This window comes from Thunnus albacares, chromosome 22 (genome assembly GCF_914725855.1).
Source record: "Thunnus albacares chromosome 22, fThuAlb1.1, whole genome shotgun sequence".
NCBI lineage: Eukaryota > Metazoa > Chordata > Actinopteri > Scombriformes > Scombridae > Thunnus > Thunnus albacares.
Window position 1 is genome coordinate 19,324,946 of NC_058127.1, and position 12,561 is coordinate 19,337,506.

General features: G+C 40.4%; 1 protein-coding gene across 10 annotated transcripts in view; it reads right to left on the bottom strand.

Moving 5' to 3' along the window:
* mark2b (MAP/microtubule affinity-regulating kinase 2b) overlaps window positions 1-12,561 on the bottom strand; it is a 56,135-nt gene that overhangs the window by 26,593 nt on the left and 16,981 nt on the right. For all 10 annotated transcript variants that reach the window (XM_044340728.1, XM_044340731.1, XM_044340732.1 and 7 more), the window contains 7 exons: window positions 6,620-6,790; window positions 4,938-4,991; window positions 3,547-3,595; window positions 3,185-3,250; window positions 2,511-2,581; window positions 1,957-2,013; window positions 58-294 (listed from right to left, as the gene is read on the bottom strand). In XM_044340728.1, coding sequence (XP_044196663.1) covers window positions 58-294; window positions 1,957-2,013; window positions 2,511-2,581; window positions 3,185-3,250; window positions 3,547-3,595; window positions 4,938-4,991; window positions 6,620-6,790 — 705 coding nt within the window. The remainder of the gene's footprint in view (window positions 1-57; window positions 295-1,956; window positions 2,014-2,510; window positions 2,582-3,184; window positions 3,251-3,546; window positions 3,596-4,937; window positions 4,992-6,619; window positions 6,791-12,561) is intronic.

Here is a 12,561-nt window from a genome sequence, read left to right on the forward strand (position 1 = left end):
ACACACACACACCCATACACACAAAAACACAAACACACACTGTCTCCTCTTCCTGACCTTGAGATTCTGTCCATCGAAGGGCAGCGAGCCGCTGACCAGTGTGTAGAGGATCACCCCCAGGCTCCAGACGTCCACCTCAGGCCCATCGTACTTCTTGCCCTGGAAGAGCTCCGGGGCAGCGTAGGGTGGGGAGCCACAGAACGTGTCCAGCTTGTTCCCCAGAGTAAACTCATTACTGAAGCCAAAGTCCGCTATCTTGATGTTCATGTCTGCATCCAGCAGCAGGTTCTCAGCCTGCAGACAGACAGAGTGTGGGAGAGAGAGGAAAGAGACAGAAAGAAAGACATAATTATGATGTAGAGCGCAGGAGGATGTGGTGGGAAACCAGAAGAAAAATATGTAGAAAATGAAAGATTATTAATATAATCAAAATGTCAGAGTAGTGTGGACGCTAGGTGTAAACGTAGCACAATTTATGTATTTTAAAACGAAGACATATTAGTGTGGATGTAGCCTCACTGTAACAAAGATTTTCTCTGACATGCAAATTAGTTGTTATGAGACCACATATTCCACATTGTTATAGACATTAGTTTCAAACATCGTTTTCTGGGGAAAAAACTTGCTAGGTGAGAGAGGGGGGTTTGCAGTCATGGCCAAGGACCTACAAATAGAGCACAATGGGCAAAAAGAGCTACCACAGTTTATTCCTCTGTGTGTGTGTGTGTGTGTGTGTGTATGTGTGTGTGTGTGTGTATTCTTAAGCCTGAAGTGAGCCAGTGAGCAAGGAGGCTGGGGTTGCCTAGCAACAGGTGCGCTCTCCTTTTCATTTGCTCTGAATACTCTGCAGTTTCTGTGTGTTTGTGTGTGTGCACATGAAATACAACACTGACATCATCCCTAGGCTCTGACCTAAGAAATAAATGAATGCTGGCTTTTCATTTTTGGCCGGCATATTTAATTATCTATAGCAAATCAATATTAACTCTAAATTGGCTGAAACTCAAAATTTAACTCTTTAATGCTGTCTGGTTTATTCACTTTCAAGGAAAAATATGCATCAGTATGTATAACAGAAGCATAAACCTCATCTGAAACATGGCTGCAGTTACACACTGGGTTTTTCATCTTGGGACCCAAACAGAGTAATTTTAGTCTCGCTGTGAAATGCAGGCTCATCAAAATGCACTCTAGCAGTGTAGAACCTACTACAGTTAAGCTTGTGTCGGATTTTACATTACAACCCACAGATCAGGAGTGATTAGTATAATGTGCAGGATGGTACGCATTACAATAATGAGTACTGTCTGTCCTCCAGAAACCTTTTATTTCCTATGCTGTCTATTTTTGTAAATGGCAACCATCATTATCTACTACAAGTACAGAAAATGCTTTATGACCTTGGTCAAATCATTGAAAATGTTTATTAAAATGCCAAAAATAACCATCATTGGAGAAAAACAATTTTGAAATGAGAGTGTGGTTACTCTAACAGTAATCATGATAATGTCTTGTCTACAGGTCTGCCTGCTGGCACAATAAGAGGATTTACAACTCTGCATAATACTATGAACCAAAATGACCTGGAACCATTAAATCTGTGTGTCTGTGTGTGTGTGTTACATTTTTGGCTCTAACTAATGTGAATCATAGACTTGAAGATAAACAAATGAAGAGACAGAAGGAGAGAATGATCTGATAGGAGACTATAAACGCGATACAGGCACAAACAGTGTGTGTGTGTCTGTGGATGCACGGATATGTGTGTTGAAGCCCCAGCACTAGAAGAGGGGCATTATATCATCTTTGTGATTAACCTCTGGGTCGTCTATTCATGGGGGCGGGATTTCATCTCAAAAAATCATATGAAGATTAATGTAGACAGAGAGAGAGAGAGCTTGCTGTTGTGCTTTCACACTCAATGTAATTCAGTAGTGTGTGTGTGTGTGTTCTCACCTTGAGGTCTCTGTGTACTATACACTTCTGATGGCAATACTGCACCGCTGACACAATCTGGAGAATGAGAATGTGAGGGAGTGAGAAAAACAGGGAGAGAAAGAGAGAGAGAAAAGATGACAAGATGGACGGGGTTGAAATAGTTAGACAAAGCGTAATTGTTACTGAGAACACTTCATAATGTTATCAGGAAGCAACCATTGGGACATACTAGAGATGCAAAATTTATGCAATTTCCTGAATTACTCACACTTTATTATCAATGATAAAGAACATTAATACAAGATGCATGTTTTTCTCTTATTAAAGCTGTATTTCAACAACTGACAGTTTATTTTCAAAGCACCACCAAACTAAATTATGTAATTGATTAATAAATGAAGTGAAATAACTTGAAACATCAATTAAATAAGTAAACAAAGGCTGTCACCATGACACCAAAGACATACACTTGGGAATAAGCAATACACTTTTAATCTAATTCCAACATACCTTAACACATACACACAACACCTACCTACATACACAACACATACTTGCACATACACACACACCTGTCTGAATTTGGCACGGGCTTCTTTCTCCTTCATCCTGCCATGGGCCACCAAGTAATCAAAGACCTCTCCTGGGAGACGAGAGAAAGAGGAGGAGAGCAGATTTAGTGTTGGAATCTGATACTTGTTGTCCTCAAAGTCACAGAGTATTGGGTCAATGGGACATTGAACTAAACACTGTCCTTTTAAAGTCAGATTATGGAAAACTTGAGATAAACTTGAGATCATTTTAATGTTCAACAGTCAAAACAAGACTGAAAGTCTTTTATTCATTGTCATGTTTTGAAGGTAATCAATACTGCACTGTTAAACTATTAACAGTGTAACAGACTTACTATCACACAATTTTCCCTTTTGTATGTGTCTATTTCAGGGTATTTGAGTGCCACAGAGTACTAAAGAGGGATTAATAGGAATGTGGGTATTGTGGGCTATTTTTTTACATTGACAGTGCCAATAATTTTCAACAGAGAGACCATAGAAATGGTCTGGAAGCAAATTATAAATAAATAAAATAAAAAACAAGATATTCCTACTAACAACCCTATTGAAAAATTGTTTATAAGAGACTGCAGAGGTTATACATTAAGAGGGCAAGTAGCATTTTTTGTTGGTTGGGAACATACGGAGTGCCAAGCCTCAGGGGGAATGATTTCACAGTGAAACACACTTACCTCCACTAGCGTACTCCATTACCAGGTACAAAGTCTTCTCTGTCTCTATCACCTCAAAGAGCTTGACTGGAGGTGGAGAAAGAAAAGCAAAGACAGAGGGTTGGAGGGGAGGACAGAGTAAAGTGAAGGGAGATTGGGCAAGAGACAGAAAAAGGGAGCAAGGAGGAAAGGAAAGGGAGGAGAAATAAGAATTTGGCAAGAAAACACCAGAACGGTAAGAGTGAAAGTAAAAATAAAGAGATAGAAGAGAAAACAGAGGCATTATTATCATTTGGCTTAAATACACGACCTTGAAATACCAATTAAGTCTGGCTCTCAGTGAGCGACAACAGAGTCGAAACTGGCGTTTCAGTGTGACTCACCTATGTTGGGGTGATTCAACATCTTCATGATCCTCACCTCCCGGAAGAGCTGAGAGAAACAAGCCACACAGAGTGTTGTATCAGATGCAGGGTGGTGCTGCTGTTATTTCTTTTCTAAGCGTTCTTTTGAAAATAGATATTTAATTTTGCATTGTCATTACAAAGTGTGTGTGTGTGTCCAGGGATACACCATAGCTGGTGTCAATGCAAGTGCACGTGAGGATTGAGGAGGGAAATATAGTATGAGGATAAAATGACACTGAAGACATTCAGAAACAACATTCACTTCCTGTTTATGAGCGTGTGAGCCGGATTAGTAGAAGGAAAGCATTAACAAACATGGTTAGTGATGACATACCAGCAGAAATTCAAGTAGTACCTGTTTAAATCCCAGGTCTGGCACAATTTGGGATTTCAGAGTTAAACAAACAATGAAAAGCTTGATTTGCCTTCAGCTGCTTATAAACTCTGACATATTAAGTCAAAGTAATGCTACAAAATACTAATTCAACAAACATGCAGGGACATTTATTTCAACAATAGCCGGTCTCTCTCTTCAGCTAAGGTGTCAGGAGACATTTTCCATTCATTAGGAATTTATTTCCTCCATGAGTCCGTAGATAACTGGGCTTAGTGGACATTCTGAGGGCTGATTAACTCTGGCAGACACACAACACTTAGAAACCTTCACGCCTAGAAACTTTAAGGTTAAAAACAATCCAAAATCCAACAGCTTTTTAGCTCAGTCCGCGGTAACTGCACAATTTACTCGTGTTTGAGTACTATTTACTAAAAACTACAGTGCCCCACCATTGGCAGTTGGTGACCAAAATTTTAACATGGGTTTTATTGACAAAAAGAAAAATGTAGAATGAAGCCTGATCCTTTAAGAACTGGTAGGATATAGCATTGAGCGTTCCCTGTCGGTTCTGGTTCCTCGTGCATGTCCTTACATTCTACTGTATGTAAGGGAGTGTGAGCATTTGCATTCATCACTGGATTTATGTGGCAGGCCTGTCAGTATTTTTGCCGTTACTTGTCATGTGCTATCTGTGTCTGATGCGTTTGGTGTGTATGTGTGTGTTTGGTGTGCAAGCATACATGGTTAGAGAGTGTGCGTGTGAGTGGACAGACCCCACCCTGCCACGATCAAAGGAAGTAATTGCAGCTTGTTTCCTGTAATTAAAACTCTCTCTGAAAACTAGACCACTTCAGAAAGACACTGAGAGTGGGGGAGGAAGGGAAAGAGAGAGTGCAGAAGAGAGAGACACATGGGGGGGAGGAAGAGTGACTTGAAAATGAGAAAACAGATAAAAAGGGCTGAGGTTTGAATTTTTTGTGTGTGTGAGTGTGAGAGAGAACGAGAGAGAGAGAGAGAGAGAGAGACGCACCTTCTGCAAACTGGAGGAGTTGAGCTGTGTCTTATCAATGATCTTTACAGCCACCTAGAAGCAAAACAAGAATGTGTTCATTTTTTATTACACTTTTATTCATTTATTACACTTGCTGCAGTGAGTTTGACGCATCTTGCTCACACAAAACTGCACAACCATAGGTCTGTGAGCACAGCACAAATACACATTGCTGTCTGTTTGGACGTGTCGCACACACATACGCACACACACACTGTGATACAATCACACAGCATTAAGTGATAACGTGCAATCACAGCAAGGCGACAGTTGCATAATAGGGCAGAATACAGAGAGAGACACAAACACAGAGCTCAAGCATGGTTTATATCCATGCCACAATGAGGTCTATAGTTCATAATCCAACAGTGGTGACCGGCAAGGAAGACAGAGAAAGATAAAAAAAAAAAAAAAACAGAGCGAGAAAGAGAGAGATAAAACAGAATCTGAGAAAAACAAAAATACAGAAACAGACAGATGGGAGAGATACAAAGTGAGAAATGTAGAAAAAAGGGATGAAACAGACCAAAGCAGAAAAGGCAGAGAAACAAAAGATTATCTCTCATCAAGAACACAGAAGAGGGAGGTCCACTTTTCTCTCCTATTTCTGCCTTCCACTGTCAACTAACTCCTTTCTTCCACTCCTCTTTCTGGTTGTGCTTGTCTGTCTGACTCTTTCATGCCCTCTGACTCTCCCTTGTTTTCTTTGTATGTGTGTGTGTGTGTGTGTGTGTGTGTGTGTGTGTGTGTGTGTGTGTGTGCCAGCGAGTCACATGGAGTGTTATCAGGGTGTCAGGCACAGAGCTGTCACACATTGACAGAGCCCGCCCACCTCTCTCTCCCTCTCTCTCCCTCTCTCTCTCTCTTTCTCTCTCTCTCTCAGACCAAGAGTTGACTTGACTGGGCCTCAGACAGAGCTCAGCATGGGCTCACTGCAGATACAGCTTTTCCCTTAAAGGGACAGACCACTGCGTTACATCACATCTGGAATTCACAGTAAGCCAGAGACATTTAGGCTTCTCTATTCAAGCAGACAATGGTGATCTAATCTCCCACAGCAGATGTACCGTCTCCAAAGCCATGCAAGCCCCAGATCAGACCAGACCTACTGTGTCTCACAGCGTGAACCCACCCCTATCCTCAGCAACCAGGAAGCCAGATTAATGTTTAGACATGAACAAAAACATTTATAGTGTTTGTCTTCTTTTTCCCGTCTTGGCTAATTAAAAATATCTGAGTCTTCTGTACTGATCTAAACTGTTTTTGATGTTACAATAGTAACTTTCTGAAGAAGTTGGAGTCTACTTGTCACTTAAACCAGCAAAAAAAGTGGTTTAGTTTCCTCACCTGCATTTTGTCACTTTGTTTTACAGTCAAAGAAATCTTGGGTGTTAGTCTTAGTTACACTGCTTGACAAAGACTTACTATTTTTTATTTATTTTCTTCCTTAAAATGACTTCCTGAGCATTGCTGGTGTTATTGCAACACTGACAAGCCAGTTTCTAGTTAAATAAAGAGTCAATAGTAAAGCATTTCTCCACTGTGACTTCAGTGACTAAAAATGAAAGTTCAGAAAGTCAGTGAGACTTTTTTTAATGTCAAACTAAAGGAAAGATTAAAGCTTTCAGTCCAATCTAGCGTGTGTGTGCATGCATGCCTACCTCTTTTCCGGTGAGGACGTGTCGTGCCAGTTTGACCTTGGCGAAGTTGCCCTTGCCAATGGTTTTCAGCAACCGATAGTTACCAATGTGCGGCTGGTCATCTGATGTGGTTGTGGCAACGGAGTTCCGACATCGCGGCATGCTGGAGCGGCCAGATGATGACTTGGAGTCCTGAGAAGAGAGAATGAGCATAAGAGGAACGTGTTTACTTGTAGGCAGAAAGTAATAGAAAGTGACAGGAAAAATGTGACGGAGCAAAAGACGCTAGGTTATGTTTATGTGTAAAACTGTACATCATAAATGCTATGTGTCCAGCGGTCAGTCCCAACCCCTGCATCTATGAGACATATCAGCACAGAACATCCAAAGATTATAGTATGAAGCTATATAGGGTTTTGATACAAGCTTTAATTTGATGAATATTTCAAGTTTGTTGGGCCATTTCTACATTTCATTAGTTGAGAGAGATTTCTCTAAACAGTTGCATTGATTTCCTCCACATAAGTGACACGAATAACAGAAAACACACACCAACAATATGCATCAGGAGAAAATATGAAGTATCACTTCTTTCAGTGAGGTTGGGTATTCTGGTTTTCTCATCATATACTGTAGCAATTAATCTTCAGATCATTTGGGTCAAATAAAACAAAAAAAAAGCTGATAAGACACCTGAAAAAACTATATTTTGACAAACTTTGAAAAACAATTTCCAATGAAAAAGTATTAAATTCAAGTGTATGACAATATGTTTCTTTGTAAATAACTGTCCTAGTCTACTGCATTCAGGTAGGCTATCAGGGATTATGAAATAGTTATGAAAAAGAAAAAAAAGGCCTGAATGCCTTCAGTTTCTTTTATGGATTAGGAACAGCAGAGAAACGGTCTATGGAGCTAAAGCTTTTACAGGGCTAGTAGGGTGTTGAAAGCTCTGTGTTATAATCTGGTGGCAAGATTAAGATAGAGACTTGGACCTTTTTGCAGTGGACAGCCAATATTGATTAAAATCTCCCAGGCTTCTGGAGCGATTTAAACAGCTAAAAACACAAGTGGGTCGGATATTGCTAAGGACAAGAAAGAATCTTTAATCAATCAACAAACTTGGTGAGAAAAATGAAGTTTTTTTTAAACCAATCTAAAGCTTATTTGGAAACTGTACTCTGAGTTCATTTGACAGCCATAAACATCATTATGGGGAAAACAAAGAGGCCCACTGCTTTATACACAGAAAGCTGTAAATAGTAAGGGAATACAGGCGCTGATTACAAATAAATGATGTGCACTTTCTGTTGTGCACATGTTATGCCTTGTGGTTAAACTGTGGCTACCTGTTACACTGATGAGTTGCAGTAGTTCCTCCATTTCTTTATAACATTGTCTAGAAGCATTCACATCTCTAGTTTTACTTGTAGTATTTGCTGAAACATATTACTTAATGATCCCGTCCAGACATATATTAAGACATATAAAAGATACTCTAGTTTGAACAATGTGTGTCTGATATAGTTTTTCTGCAAAAAAAAAAAAAAAAGCTTTAAAATCCTTGAAATGACATCTACTCCTTTTCCCTGTGTAAAGAGTGTTAGGGACTCTTCTCTTAATGCGCAAGTGTGCAGATAACACAACCAGTGCAACTAGGCCAAGAGGGTACAGCCCAACCAACCTTCTGAACAACAACTCGCCTGCCTCACTTCCACTGAAGCTTAGAGCAGCACTCAGCAGACTGCATCTCCTGAGGCAGCGGACTGGCGTAGCAGACTACAACGACTCAGAGGCAAGAGGAAGCACTGTACACGGAAGCAGAAGAGGAGGTTAACAGACCGGTCTGTTAGCCAAGCTAAAAGCTAACGCGACCAGGCCAGCCATTCCATCGCTGTTTCTGGTCAACGTTCACCGTTTTTCTCTTTACAGAAACTTGGCAAAACAACAATATGCCGGACTTGACTTTTCAACTTGACAGGTTGCTACCCTTATGTGCAGATCGGAATTAGCTGTCGGGGAAAACCTGAGGAGGAAGACTCTGCATATAATCATCTTTAATTATATATGATTGGTTCCTTAGGTTTGTGACATAGGAAATCCTGCCTGACTGAATCTCTTTTTGAGACTTTCCATGTAGACTACAGTTTCAAAGCAGAAATGTTCAGCCATGGTGTTGACTGCTTATATGCTCCTGATATGTCTTGTAGCATTTGAAAAACACCACATGGACATGCTAACAAGGTTAAGACCTTGATTTTCATTGGAGGGGGTCTTTAATATTAGGGTATGAGCACATGTTAGTAAAAGCCACAGCTAAACATTGAAACTTTGCAAACTGTCTGTAAAGGTGCTCGGACTGTGATCTTAGTCTTGATTTTCCTGCTGTCACTGTTTTACTATGATTAATGCTTCACACACAATATTCAACTTTTGATCAGAGAGTCATATTGTGCTTCAGAGGATTAAAGACATAAATTATTATTGTAACTCAGCCTCTTTTTCTGTTTCTCTGTGACTTTAATTTGAACCCATATAGTGAACCTACACCGCTGCACAGCTCCAGCCAAGGCCAGCAACATAAAAAGTTATTTAATAGTGTCTTTATATGGTATATAGTAAAACTTTTTCTAGTTCATCTCATAGCAGACAGTGGGTCTTTCGAGTCATACGCACACCCACAAAAAGAAAACAAAACCTTGCTGTGCTGGCAAGTTTTGCATAGTTGGCAACTGCGATTGGGTTTCAACTCCAGGAAAGGGTCAGAGCAATTGTGTGTGTGTGTCTATGTGTCTATGTGTCTGTCTGTGTGTGTGTGTGTGTGTGTGTGTGTGATCTGAGTGGACAGGTGACGAGGATCAGGGTCAGAGGAGAGGACGACTGGCTCCAGGGTGACGAGACGCAAACACACATGGGCTGTGACACAAACACCAGCGCACAGATACAAGAATACACACTTGTACACACAAAGATGCGGGTACACAGACACTCACGCGGGCATAAACGGCGGTGCAAATCACACACACCTCTAGGAGATTTGACACCAATGAGAGAGACGGGCCAGTGAAATTCACACTGTTGGTGTGGAGTGAAGAGGTTCGCTGTTCATACAAATCATCTCTTTCTCTTGTTCTCTCATTCCAACACCGACTAGCCATTTTATTCAGCCAATTATCTCTCTCTCTCTCTCACTTGAAGAAATAAGAGGCTGACTGTGTATCACAAACTGCCCGTAGACCACATTTTTATCAACATCTTCTTCCCACCGTCACCATATCTTGGGTCATGGGAAATGGGGATAACCATGATTACTTCATTGTGTTAGTGTGTTTCTTGCTCCAGATGGTATGATCTAATGTCTGCACCCCATCCACCACCCCCCCCTACATCCTCATGCTGACAGCGCAGACCTGCACAAAGTGTAATAGGCCAGATTAAGCTTCAACACAAGCAGAGGAACTGGGATTAAAAACAAATGACAGTTGCATTAAAGCAGGAGGACAGGGGAAGAGCCTTATGTGGCCTTGTGTGAGTGGGGGAAGCAAATGATTTTTATTTTTGGATCCTGTGGGAGAGGGGGAGAGGGAGACAGACAATATGTCATATGTGGACACTATTTAAGACAATGAGACCCAATCTGACCATACAGAGATGAATTTAGGATCAACTGGGCTGTTCTCACAAAGGTCTACATGATCTAACTCCCTCCGTCACTCCCTCAGTTTTGCATTAATCTCTCTGGAGTACTGCTGTTCAAAATAGAGCCTGCAGGACAAGTTTTGCCCTCAACAAAACATTTGTTGGGTTTCTAGAAAGTGATAAGACCTGCTTTGACACAGTTTAAAATGGTGTGACATAATATGCGGGTATCAAGATTTACACCAAAGTTTAGAGTTTTTGGATTTTAAACGTATTTAAATTTCTAAACAGCTTGTAAAGATGTAAACATGTTTAGGTGTAGTCCTGATTCCTATTGGAAAAATAGTGTGTATATATGAACTACTAGAATGGCCTTTTCCTTCAGTGGGTTTATATGCACCTAGTCGGCTCTCTGCGGTAAACCAATATCTTAATGCCACACAAGGAACTTGATTTCCGTTATTGGGATAGGGGATTAAAACCCTGATTTCCCCAGTTAGATTTGTTATTGTTGTGACAGAAGAGCGGCGACAAGACAATGAATGAAATGTACATATAATAGCCTCTAGAAGTTTAGGCTGTTTCCACCACTGAACAACTGTGTAAACTTCAGACACAGACTTTAAGGAAAAACTGTGCACTGTCTGTCTGCCTGTCCTCTCACTAGGCTTCTGCTCCAACGCAGACACACAAAGAAAAAAAACAAAAACGACATAAAGAAGCAGCTTTTTATCCCTAATACAGGTCAAATAAACTAACCATGGCTCCAACATAAGTTTGGGGAGAAATCTGATTACTGGCCTGCTGCATGTATACGCCTATGTACAGTGATCAGTCTTAAGTCTGCATTGTCTGACTTCCTGCACAACACGGTTTCTTGTGTGTATGTAAAAGCTGTCAATGGCAAAAATGAATACGACAACAGTAATGTCACACTTTTAACAGTTACCAAGTAGTTTGTGGTTTGAGTAAGCGCTGATATCAGCGACAAAAAGCAAACATCAGCCTTTAAGACGTTAAATGACATCATTTGAGGTGTGTATCTTGATTTTGAGTCAGAGAGATAATCTAACAATGTTCAAAGACACAGCAACCATCCACCCTGGTTTATCTAGCTGCTCATCACTCCACACAGGTGTAATGAATGAACGAATCAAGGATCCTCAACAAATGCATGACCAATGAAGATGACTGTGCTGAAGTAACGAGTAACACAGTGGTATCCATTTATGATTTCCTGGAAAGTCTGGAAAAGATTAATGAAAATGTCAACTTTTACTTATTAATCAAGATGGCAGGATGTGACATTCACTTAGTGTAATTTCTGGATGGCATGCACTGTATACTTTAATACATTTTAGACAATTTGCTATTTCTCACTAAAAAGCAAGTGTACATTGAGCTGTATCTATATAATAAAAATAAAGTAATATTTTAATATAGCATGAGATTACGAATATGAAGAGATTGTACGGTAAATATTGGACAGTTGGAGTGTGCCATACAAGTTTAAATTAATAATTTTTTCCTCTTTTTGTCAAACTAAGGAAATGGTTGTCAAACATTACTGTGTTATAGAGGACCAAACAAAACCAGCTTACCAAGGTTGAATTACATGTACAACCCTGGTACAACTCAACAACTGACATGAAGGTCAGTAGACAGGAAAACATTTTTTGTTCTTTGGTTACTATCATCCCCCTCTAAGTCGCTGACAGGCCTAACTTCTGCTTCTGTAGTCTACCAACGTTAAACTGAGAGCATGGCACAAAATACAGTAATTAAAATTCAAGTGTATTTCGAGTTCTTTCCCTCTTCCAGAGTCCTCGTCTCTTTAGTCTTCCTTCTCTCCTATCCTCTTTCATGTCCGACTATTTTTGTCTTCTGATTCTTCCTTCATTTTTGGGCAGCTGCAGGCTAAGCAAAACCCCCTCCCCCAACTCTCACACACATACATATGCCCACACATACACATACCCACCTCTCGCCTCAGTTATAATTATAGATGTGTTGCGTGACAATAAGTGACATCATTGTTTTGTTCTCACAGTACTCTCTGATGTTGTGTGTGACTCATGAATACTAGCTTAGGACTGCCAACAAAAGGCAATTTAGCAAAGAACGTACTAACTTGGGGTTCCAGCATACTCAAAATTCAAGAGTCTGTTTATGACATTCACGCCAGATGACAGGACTTCTTGCGTGAGGTGATGGGATGGAAGGAGTAGAGGTAGTAAATTGGAAACACACGGCCCGAAAGACATAAATATAACCAATCACATGACATTGCTGACCACTTCAGGTGACAATGAAAAAGGGACAGT